Source organism: Thermobia domestica, chromosome 13 (genome assembly GCF_964235325.1).
Source record: "Thermobia domestica chromosome 13, izTheDome1.hap1.1, whole genome shotgun sequence".
Classification (NCBI taxonomy): domain Eukaryota; kingdom Metazoa; phylum Arthropoda; class Insecta; order Zygentoma; family Lepismatidae; genus Thermobia; species Thermobia domestica.
The window spans coordinates 60,888,407-60,901,088 of NC_137466.1; the positions used below are offsets into that span (position 1 = coordinate 60,888,407).

The 12,682-nt window shown below is 35.6% G+C and overlaps 1 protein-coding gene across 2 annotated transcripts in view; it reads right to left on the bottom strand.

Moving 5' to 3' along the window:
• Positions 1–12,682, bottom strand: part of LOC145668168 (cuticlin-5) — a 255,412-nt gene that overhangs the window by 126,519 nt on the left and 116,211 nt on the right. For both annotated transcript variants that reach the window (XM_081735789.1, XM_081735790.1), the window contains one exon: positions 7,315–7,448. In XM_081735789.1, coding sequence (XP_081591915.1) covers positions 7,315–7,448 — 134 coding nt within the window. The remainder of the gene's footprint in view (positions 1–7,314; positions 7,449–12,682) is intronic.

The window sequence follows — 12,682 nt, forward strand, 5'->3', positions numbered from 1 at the left end:
TGTAATTACTCTTGTAGTTCATAAATTTATTATTATTATTATATCATCAATAATGTCATTAATACGATTCTATAATATGACGTTATTATTTAGCCTTGGAAAAATTCAGAAAGGGTAATTAAGTTCTGGAGAAAGTTTTTATTCCATATTTTTTTCTTTAAAATACCTCCAACACTAATGCACAACTAAACAATATGGAATCGTTCATATCTCTGAGAAATTAAGAAAGTGTAGTTTTACAGTGAAGATGAGTTTTTGTCCGACCATATTCTCGAAATAGTTATATTAATTTTCTCAGTCTTTGATAAGCTGAAATATAATTAATGGCTCTGAAATATGACGACTTTTTTCTGATGAGAAAAGTGAGAAAGAACCATTTAGGAAGAGGAAAACTATGTTTTTCGGTTTTTCAATGAAGACTTTTTTCTTTTTTCTAAATAATTTTCATGTTGACTATTGTATTGTACGGAATGATTTGTTTTATTTTCACACCCCACGATTGTGCTTCGATTCTGAAGGAAACGATAGTTAAATGAATTGGAATGAAGAAAATGTGAGGAAATGGAAGAACGCCGAGAAAACAAACACGGGCATGGTATTTGTCCACCACAAAGCTCAATTGATGAGAGTATCAAATGAAATTTCTTGTTTACTTTCCATAGTTATGCCCTTTAGGCTATAGGAGACTGGTAATTGTTGAATAAATGAATGACTGAAACAATTGGCAGAACTAGAATTTGGGAGGAAACAGGAGAACCTCGAGGAAACCCACCACAAACTCATATGACCTCAAATCTAAGTTGAGATCCCTTGTATCAGAAGTAAGAACTGAACCACTGAACAATTGTACTCCAAAAACACAGAAAATCAAGCAAAAGAGACGAAACATAATTGTAAGCTTTTAAAACGTAGGTGTGGAGAAAAATGGATAACAATTAGCCTGGACGAAAAACCAATATGGAATTGCGCAGAATAGTAGGAGGTAATTAAAAAGGGGAAGATTCAACACGAATTACACCTTGAAAAACCTTACAGAAAGTACGGTGGAAGAAGGAAAAAGAGACTTCAATTGGTGGACAGTATTAAAACGGATAATTGCTAGGTCAAAATGAAAAGATTAATTGAGGACAGTATCTAAGTGGTAAACCTAAATAGAAACTGTTCAGTTTGCGACAAGTGACCAGTCATTGATGACAATTATCAATGATGATGATAATGTTGATCTCTTGTAGCAAGTATTCTACAGGTAAATTACTGCACTCTTGAATTTATTTGTAGCTTAATTTTCTATCAGCTTAGAAGTGTGATGCTAAACCCGTAGCAACCACGTTAGACGTTCGTAAAGAACAGAGTGAAGGCATCTATAGTTCACATTCTTTCCTACTATATTAAGACTCTTCCAGTGGCACTGAAAGAATAACAGGGAAGATGGCATCACGTCTTGGTATTGCGACCAAACAACGGGAAGAAAATTGCCTGTCCGGTGGAAGATACGGTATTCTCAAGTTCACACCAATACCTCCATCCGTGTTTGTCAACGGATTCTTCCGTGTCCACGACAATTTATATAACACTGACCATCACCGAACGTGACCAGAAGTTCCTATTCATGCATCCTACGGTATACAACGATTTTTTTTTCTAAAAGGAAGAAAATGAATAGTTAAGAAAATGGAATGGTGTATTCATTGCAAAATAATACATGTGATATATTCCAGTTTTTTGGCCTTCAAGATGACTTTTTTTCTATTGTGATTGTGTGACTTCCATGAAGTATCTATACAGCGTTTCTGTGTTGGTTCTAAAGGAATAACAGATTGTTTGGATTCCCTGGGATCTTGCAATCAAGGACTACACAGAAAATTCCATTATCCAGAAGTTGAAGTATAATGTACTCTTATCTTCATTTTTACAATACCCATGGATACATAAAACTCATTTTTGGTTCCAGTGACACTTTAATCTGCGTAAAATCAATGATTTAAGATGATGCATTAGGAACGTTTCACCAGACACACTTATTTCCAATTGGTGTGGCTATAACAAAATATATTGAAATAGCCAAAGCAGCTGGAAATGTATTAAACGATTCTTTGCGGCATTTTCTCAATTCATTGTATGTTATGCAGTAGAAGTATTTGATTTGATTTAAATGCATTTAAGGTAGCGTGGATAGTCCAATAAACTGTTACCACACACTTACCAATTAAGTCTAGCCTTGAGCGCGAAATTTTCAGTCTTCTTCTTTAACTTCTTGTGTCAGCAGTCTCTCAATAGGGTTGACTCTGCTTTTCGTTCTTCTCTATCCTCAACTATATTTTCATCTCGTTGTAGTTCTCCTTCCTACAGTTTGAATTATTTGGTCTGTATATTTCAATTACAGCCTTCTTCTGGACATATTTCCTTCTGTCATTCCCCCCATAGCCAATAGAATGACTCCTCCATGTCTCATAGTGTGTTCAGTCCTTCCATCTTTTCTTTTCGAATATTTTTTAGTACAGTCACCCTTTTCTTCCACTACTTCCAACATTCTTTCACTCGATAGTTTATCCATCATTTATTTATTGATTTATTATTTTATAGGACCACACTTCAAGGGCTTCCATTCTAAATTTCTCCTTCTCGTGGAGTTTGTGTTTTGCATTCCGTACAATTCTATAGATACATTTGCTTCGCTCAAAATTTTCTTCAGTTCTTACGTATGTCCATATTTCAGGTCAGAAGTTTTTGTTTTTCTTCAAATGGGTTCTTTGCTTGAACCAAGAGAATTCACCATGTTGCAAATCGAAAGAAAGCACACTGTTAACATTTGGGATTATGATGCTTTATCTTTTGATTCATATGTTCAGTCCTCTCAATCTCCGTTAAAAGTCAATGCACTGAACATAGTTACCGCAAGTGTAATCCTCCATACATGGTGCCATAAAGCAACTATCTTGAATGTAATACTTATATGTTATTGGGTCCGTACACGGAGTCAGAGATATTTATATTCTTCAGAATAGATTTCACAATTGAAGTGCCATCGAGATTCTAGCTACAGCGAAGGAAGTATCTTGGGTTCGCCCCTTGACAAGAGCTATATTATGTTATTGTATTATCGCTATAATTACTTAAAATTTAAACATGGTATTGTGGTGGCTTAGTGGTAGTGAGTTCATCTGTAGAGTCAAGTCCCTGGTTCGGTCCCTGCTCACGCCAAGTGAATTTTTGTGATGGACAAACATCATATGACTGGATGTTCTCGGAATTCTCCCGTTTCTCCTCCATTTATTCAATGATTTCGCTCATTATCACTGTTTCCCTTAGCCTCCAAGCACAATCGTAATGTTAAACTAACAAAAAGAAATTCTTAGAGAAATATATTCATTGGCATTTACGTGTCTTAGAGATATTCAATTTTATATCTAGGATTATTAAGATTCAGGAAAAGACAATATACCGATACACCACAATGATGACAAAAAATAAAAAAAGAAAGAAAGGAAAAAGAAAAGAAAAGAAAGAAAAAGTAAACGGCATCTGGACGTAATTCCCAAGAAAACCTCTTTAAAACCAGCCTCCTTGAGGACTTACACGTGTCAGTTTTCGATCTCCAATGTAGGGCATGAGCTCACTTTGATGTAATATATCTATTTCTCTCCATACTATGAATACTTTATTAATTTTAGGGTCCGTATCTGTAGTTTCTCCACTCCCACCTCCGTCCAGGGCAGAACAGAAAGTAAGCTTCTCGATAGTAATTCCCAGAGATGCGCACGAGACAAGAATTGAGGCTGTCTCATCTCGAAAATGTGTCGGAAATTTGATGTCTAATTTCAAAAAATTATATATATATATATATATATATATATATATATATATATATATATATATATATATATATATATATATACACAATCGTATATATACACAATCGATTATACATACACAATCGTTCTTTTGGAGTTTCCATTCATTGCTAAATCACTCCATCTTGCGGTATGTTTATCTATATTATAAACTGATATAGTGTGTAATTTTGATGGTTTTTTTTTCAAAGTTATTAACAAAAATTAGGTACAGCCGAAATATCATTTTTCACTGAAATGTTAACAATCTTCATATCAAGAGAATTGAAATTTTGGACTACCAGGGTCAATTAAAAGTAACATCCCAGGATTCTCTTTATGGTACTGAAAAACACCCTGGACAAACCTGAGTCAGGATGGTCTTGGAATTCGACCGAAGACCTGCTATTGCCAACTATCAATACTAACCATTGACCTGGATACGCTATATACGATTTTACCGATTTCTTTATGCATTCCGTATCCATGTCTATTACCTGTGATAAAGTTCATTTATACAATGGTTTGCCGTTTCTTTCTGATAGAAACTTTACTGTGATTCCTTTTTGTCTTAACTTCAATATTGATCTTACAAGAAGAAGTGTAAATGCTGTTTAATCTATTCACTTTTAAAGGTTGTTTTGTAAGTCTATAATTCATTTTAGAGAAGTTATTAATGTATGTATTAGTTTAACAGAGTCATTCTCAACCTTCTTGACTGACAACCCAATTTATTAAACGGTCAGGACATCGCAACACATTTGTTTAAGTGGCTCCACGTAGCGTAGTCACTAACGCTCTCGCCTTTAGTGCGAGCGGTCCCGGGTTCGATTTCCGGTGGTGACACTCGGTTGAAAAAGTGTAACAGTTTTGTTCAGACCAGCCATCTTGAGTGAAGTTTTACTGGATTTCCCTCATTCACACCAGGCAAATGCCGGGATGGTACCTAACATAATGGTCCGAGGCCTCTTCCTTTCTTCCCCAATCCTTTCTTTCTTCCCTTTCCCCGGATAGAATGCTCGCCGAGACAGGTCATCCCTCATACGTGACGGGCTAAATAGCCAGAGATACCAAAAGCCCAGAATCTTAGTCCTAATCCTAACATTTATTTGAGATTTTATTAATAATAATATAAATTATAATAGTGTAAAACAATAAGTTTTAATAAAGTACTGACCATATAATAATGAATATTGTTGCTGCCGCATGAGGTACAATCGGTCTCACAGTTTATTTTAACTAATTATTAAATGTCCCATGATTGTTTTTAAAATCCTACAATTTCACGACACACCAGTATATAGTGACATACCAGAACTACTAGTTTAATACTAGCGAAGCACAGTGTATTTATTGAGCGAACTAGTGGGGTTTGCGCTTTGCAATTCAAGATATTCTTAGTTCAAATTTCGAGGCAAGTGAACCTGACTCGTTTATTTCCAGTTTTCGTACTCCCCATTAAGCGAACAATTGAATAGTACCTTTAATATGTAGGCCCTGATTGATTACCTCCAAATTTCCTTTCCTTTGGTATATCCATTCTTTTAAAATAGTACTTTATTACCTGAGGAAAGGACAATCAATAAAAAGTCCACCAAAGTCATGCACTTTGAAATCAATTTTCTAAGCAGAAAAAGATTTTTAACACTAGACGTAGAAGGTTAATCGTGTTATTAACCTAAACAGTTATGTCCTAAATGATTTTGCTCTGATTCATTATTTATTTATTTATTTATTTGTTTGTTTGTTTGTTTACCTAGATAGAAGTTGGTCGGTCATAACTGAAATCGTTTCCCGATACGATGCAATGATTCTTAAACATGTAAGTACCTTTAACTATAACTTACGAAGGCTACTTGACTTTCAGATGTATTCGGTTGGTATCTTGCAAAAGGCAAATGGTATGAGAAACAAAGAATTTAGAAACCCCATAAGTTTCCTCTTCTCTTGTATGTCGAACAACCATTTACAACAGATGATGTGTTATGGACGAATTCTTCTACCTCTTAAACTTTCTGTTGCCTTCCTTAATATTTCTCTACAGGCATGGGAGCTACTGCATTGGAACAAAGTTTCGAAAAAAAATCAAACCAATATTGTATGTGCATTAAAGATTCGAATTCCAAAGTGACATTCTACTTACAAGATTAGTTGTAAATATTATATCAGTAATACAGGATTTATTACTTAACGTAACGAACAGGATTTCTTACTTTGTATTTCTAGCTACAACCATGAAACAATATTACGAGGTGGAAACAATTAAGAACTAGACCCGAGAGTGATTTTGGAAGAAAGTTTATATTCTAAGATACTGTTCTATCATCCGTCTAGTCTTGTACACCATTATCGTTATTGGTAGTCTCCATTGTTGACAGATCACTTGTCGCAAACTAAGAAACTACTATACACAAGTCCCCACCTAAACTCTTCATATAACAATTTTCTGTTTTAATATTGTCCATCATTGTAACTTCTCCATCTCATCTTTCTCTTTTTCTTCTGTCGCACTCCTATTTCTTCCTTTCGGAAAGTTACTTCTCTGACAATGTACGAACCAGTTTCTTTTCCTCTTTTTCCATCTATCTGTTCAATCTAGCAAATTTTCTCCATACGAGTATGGTTAGCCTACGCGCCTTAGTTGCGGGACGTGCTACATCGATTTCCAGTGGGGGCTCATATGGTTCGGATCCCACGTTAATCTGGAAGTCCAAGTCTCGTGCAGCCTCGGTACTGAAAGAGTTGCTAAATTAAAATCCAATCCAATCTATTTTTCTTCTCCACACCAACGTTTCTAAAATCACCTCAAGCCTTCTTTCGTTATTTCTGCGAAGTGTCTTTGCGTAGTACGATGAATTAGGAATACCCAGAAGAAAACAATTAGGATAAGTGGCAGCAAGATTCAAACCCGGGTTCTACCAATGTTAAAGAGAGGTAGACAGCGTTTATTTAAGTCTCCTAGTTATTAGGACAGAAGTTCTACGTACTATAATTATAAGGTTGATTCCATGCACAGAGTATCTAAAAATGTGATTAGATCCTTTTCGCATAAGTAGTGCAAAAGCATATGTCTGTTAATAGGAGAAACCCATTAATTGGTTGAAGTTGTAAGAAACATAAACGAAATCTTTTGTTTCACGGTCCCACGGTTGTGTGCTTAATCTTAAGCGAATAGTATGTCTAAAAGGTTGGCTTGTGTTGAAAAGGTGTCGTAGAAGTGATATCTTGTCTCCAAAAGTGTATCTTGCTCTATTGGAAGAGTTCTGTTTCGTCTCATCTAGTGGGCAACACTAAAAATGATTGGTGAAATGACAATCTTCTGTATCTCGACAGAAAATCCCAAGAAAACCCACAAACATGAATGACGTGTGTAACTGAACATAAGCTCATGTTCTCGGATCTAATACTATTGAGTTATATCAAGAGCAAAAATAAGTTCATTTTTATAATACAGAAAGAAAATAGATATACTTGTGTCACTTACCGTTGGACTTTTCCTGCTATCCTGGTGATGAGTATTTTTGCCCAGAGTTCCACATCGATTGAGTTGAATATAAAACTCATAGAAATTTCTTCCTGTGCCATTGATGTACACACACTCAGGGTCATATGAGTAGCCTGCAAGCAAAACAACGAAATGGCTCATAAAATCATTTCTTAAAACGAACAAAATAGCAAAGAATGAGCTCCTCTATAGCTATGCGGTTAGAATACATGTTCGAGTAACGAGAGAATTCATACGGCTTGGACCCTGCTCCTGTAGATTCAAATCTCATACAGCCTTGGTCTGCTATATGCCTTGACTGAACCTGTTTGTTGCGGCTTCATGAGAAAACGGCTAAAACATTTGAACTTTTCTTTGAATTTGGTCGAGCTGTATTTTTCTCGTTTCTCTTTGATTAAAAATACGTATCTTAAGGGGAGAACTTTCAAATATTTTTCATAAACTTTATTCTTCCCGTGCGAATTACAGATATTTCATCTAAAATCTAAATATATAGGACATTGAGGAGTTCCTAGCTCGACAATTTAGGAAAAGAAAAATGAATCTCGACAAAATTGGGCCGATTTGCACCCTGTTTAACTAAATTAAATGATTGTTTCTATAGTTATAATTTCAGCAATTAAGCTGCAATAAATATAGTCTTCGTTCAAAAGCCTGGATAGTCACTGATTGAAGAGCGCTGCATTCTTAAATACAGATAAAAGTAAACCAAACATATGAAAATCTTATTTTGATTAAATCTGTTCATTATTTCAAGCAAAAGCATTAAAATTTCCTTCGCATAGCTGCGGAAATGTATGACTTTTTTTTAAAAAAAAAAAGGAAGATGGGTATCCATTTTTTAAAAAACAACATTGTATCTATAAACCTTTTACTTCCCTTAACTGTTCTTTTATCAACACCTTCGAAGTAAGTGAACCAATCAAAAATACTGAGCTATTCATAATTATCTTAGCGATTAAACAATAAAACTTACTTTGACACACACATACATGAAAGTAATATCGAAGGAAAGAGAAACTCAAATATTTTAGTGGCTGATAAAGATGGCGCATAGTTACAAAATTCGCCACTAGGATGATAGTAACGCAAGATGACAGCAAATGAAGAGAGCTTTTTTGTGTGCTAGATTTTTATTGGTTGGGAATTTAGACTCACTTATCAGCACTGAGGCTATATATGAGAGTCGTTCTATAGCTTAACATAGAATCCCAATCACACGAACTCCCACCGAAAATGGAACCCAGTTCTCCTGCACCAAAGGCGTGTACGTTAACTTAGTCATGAGGAGCTCCTTGCTAGATTTTCATATCAAGAAGTCTGTTATAAGTATCCAATGAAGTTTTAAGAGTAAATTTTGTGAAGATTCTCCCAGCGTGTACAGAATTTGTAAGTGGTACTCAAATTTTAAGCCAAGAGGGTGCATCTTGAAAATCAATCAGCCGCCCATCAGCAAATGAGGAAACAGTGAAGCAGGTTCGCTTTAATTTTACAATAAGTCCACAGAAATCTATGGAGAGAATGCAGCCAATACAATATGAACGCAGCCGTCTGAAATTTTGGTCATATATAAAATAGTTACAGGCCCTGGAATCTAGTAATAAAGAGAAGACACAACCTTTCTGTTATAGCATGCAAACCCTAATGCAAACAGACGATGGAACAGGTTACCCTGACTTTAACCCTTGTAACTCCTTTCGGTGGACTTTTGTCAAAAACAAGTCTATCAGCCACCCCTACTAGTCCCTTAAATGATCTCTGAGTACCCATTACAGAAACTATTGCATCAATCGATCGTGAAATGTTTGTGTTTGGGAGGGATTTCAACAACAGGCTTGCTGTGAGTCAAGTTGCCAAAAGGGCTCACATTAAGCATCTGTAATCTAAAAAAAATAGGTACGTAATGAGTTTCTTTTTCCTATGATATCACTTTCATGTGTGTGCATGTTGATAAAGGTGAATAATTAAGGTTTGTAATCGAGAAGATCATTATGAGTAACTTTGTATGTTTCTTTGATGTAATCCCAGTGAATCATAACAAAGTGAAAATTGGGTTTAAATCATCACAATTGTCATTCCTATTCCTAAAAGAAGTAAGGAAAAGTCATACACTTTTGTCATCGACTATACCAGTTCATACTATAGTAACGTGCCTCCTCATATTATTTTAAATATTCTCTGAGGGGAGAACAGTCTGACTTCTATAGAATTGTGTAAATCAGTCACTTACAACCGATTGCTCTGTGACGTTACAATGTGCCTCTCGCGTTTTCAGTTTGAGTGACAGGAGCTGATTGGTAACTTGACGTTAATAATAGACAATAGTGACAACCGAACAAGAACAGTGACAACGTACTCGATAGTTTGGCAGGCATACTCTTTGTGGGTTTATGACTACGCGTACACTGCTAATACCTGTTCTCCTAACTTACTGCCTATTCTCTTTCTTCATTTTTGTTCTCTCTGCTTTTCTCAGATTGTAGCCTAAAAGATCACTTCTACATCATACATCAGCTAGTTAGAAATTGGTTGTTTGGTTGATCTGGAGTTTAGCTTCCTTTTTAGTCCGCAACGAGATAGACGTGGATTTACAGCTTAATGTAGGATATGAACCACATGACTACCTCCCAGAATCGAACTCAAGTTTCCTGTGCCGATGAAGAATACACTAACATATAGTGACGAGGAAGCTTACTTACCTGGAAATGACTGGTATAGGTTCAAACATTTATACCTAAGTACACTAACAACAACACATTACATCGCAACAGCTTAAAGGTGATAATGAAAATATCAACCTTGTAAATACTATTTTATTACCATTTATCGGATTACTATTGCATATTCAAATTAGCAATTTGTTAAATTGGCGCTTAGAACTAAACCCACTAAAAGGCTAAGTAACGTTTCTCACAGATGTAACAAATGTAAATCTGGAAGCCTTCGTTAAATGAAGGTGAAGGACGCTTCATTCTGTTACCGTTTTGTCCAGAAAAGCGAAATTGCTTTCACTCCAACTTGAGATGAGCTGAGACCTCAAAACCTTACATACAATATTTATGGTAACTAATTAATTCACTCCCAAATTGGCTTTAAGTAAATGCATTGCGTTCAGGAGAGTGAATAAAAACAATTAAAGGATTACAACATGGAATAGCTAGTACAAACAAAACATTTAAATCTATACACAATAAATTCATCCGCAAATTCTCTCTTAAATTAATACGACCAAATTATACAGCCGAGATAGCATAGTCCGTGAGACATCTATCTACAATTAGACGGTTCCGGATGAGGGCGGGATTTACGAATATTTCTCGTTCTATCTTCACTCCAAATTAACTCAGATGCTTACCCAGCTTTTGTAAAATGGATATCTTGGGAAACCTGAGGAGTGCGTTGCTGACCAGAGTTCACAAACTCGCGAGCGTTCAACTGGGGTCGTGCTTGATAATTGAACGCGACCAGTAGCTTTATCAAGGGTAGCGAGCTCGCCCCATTCAGGATCGACGGAGCCAACAAGATCATTCAGCGCGAATCGTAAGAGAGAGCAAGTTCAACTGAAGAAAATTAGAGCAAGCCCAACATAAGGAAATGAAAGCAAGTTCATCTGAAGGACATGAGAGCAAGCTCAACGAAGGAAATGAGAGCAAGTTCAATGAAGGAAATGAGAGCAAGCCCAACTGAGGGAAATAAGAGCAAGTTCAACTGTAAGAAATGAGAGCAAGGCCACCTGTGGGAAATGAGAGCAAGTGCAACTGAAGGAAATGAGAGCGAATTCAACTGAGGAAAATGAGAGCAAGCTCAACTGAGGGAAGTGAGAGCAAGGCCAACTGAGGGAAATGAGAGCAAGTTCAACTGAGGGAAATGAGGGCAAACCCAACTGAGGAAAATGAGAGCAAGTCAACTGAGGAAAATGAGAACAAATTCAACTGAAGGAAATGAGAGTAAGCCCAACTGAGAGAAATAAGATCAAGTTCAATTGAAGGAAATGAGAGCAAGTTCAACTGAAGGAAATACGAGCAAGCCCAGCGAGGGAAATGACAGCAAGCCCAACTGGAGGGTGTGAACCCGACGGAGTCTAGGAGAGCCAAGTGCAAAATAACCGTATCTGCTGCTGACTATGTCCCCTACTATAATTACCGAAGTCAAATAAGTATAGATCGATACCTCCATATCAACCATAATCGATATTGACCTATTAGTATCCTTATCATTTCTTTAGGGAAGAATACAATATTAATACTGTTTCTAGAGTATACAGAATTGAAGCTACATAATTTTCTGATTGTTTGATTAGTTTCTTCTTATTCAAATAGTACTACATTATTGAAATATGTATTTTTGCATCACCTTAATAGTTTTAAAACGATGTTGGCCAATATAACTCTAAAAACTTGATGAATGATACCATCATCGCCATGATGTGTACATTCTAGTGACACTTGCAGCTTTCATGCATTACAATTCTCTGCTAATCTCTTACAAATTTATGACTAATGGATGCTCTCTTGGTGGTTTTCTTTTCCCTCTCTTACTTTCTATCATACGAAAGTAAGCTTTCTACCATATCACTTAGATCAAAACTGCTTGAAAAATAATTTTTCTTTTTTTAAAAATATCTCAAATATTGCTCTTCTTTATCTAACTTTCGCTAAAACTTCCTAATTGGATTTTCGCCTCACTCAGCAAATTTGTCAATTCCTGTCCACACTACCTTTAAAACTCTTCATATTTCATAGTATTCTTTCGTAATATCCATATTTCCCCCTCTTCTGTATATGAAATATTTAATGACTCTTCCGTAATTCTTTATGTAATGAACGACGAAAAACGCTTTTTTCTGCTTCTTTCGCCATTTCTATCCTTGTTTTTAATTTACATTTATGATCTTTACTAATGATCCATCTTAATACTTAAAATTAGTCACTAGCTTTGATTTATCTCCTTTAATTTCAATATTTTATACAGTTCCCTTCATTTTTTTACTTTTGTAAATTGGTAAGTTGTACGTACAAAGGAGTGATTTCCACATTGTAAAATGAAAGATAACCTGTACATAGTTCAAAGGAAACAACCAAAGAAGTATACATGAATAAGAAATTATTCGGTTTTTGCATTTGTGATCTTCGTGCATATGAGTAATTTTACCAAACCGTCAGGATGGTAAGTTTGATACGATTTTATGTTAATAAACCCGATTTATAGTGATTAAAATCAACAATGATTTCAGAGGAGACCATTGCTGCCCGGAGATCGGGATTCTCACCCGAAGATTTCCAATTTTTCCTTACTAATTGGTTAGACATTTTATTTCCTTCCTGTAATATTTTATTTCTTTCCCGTA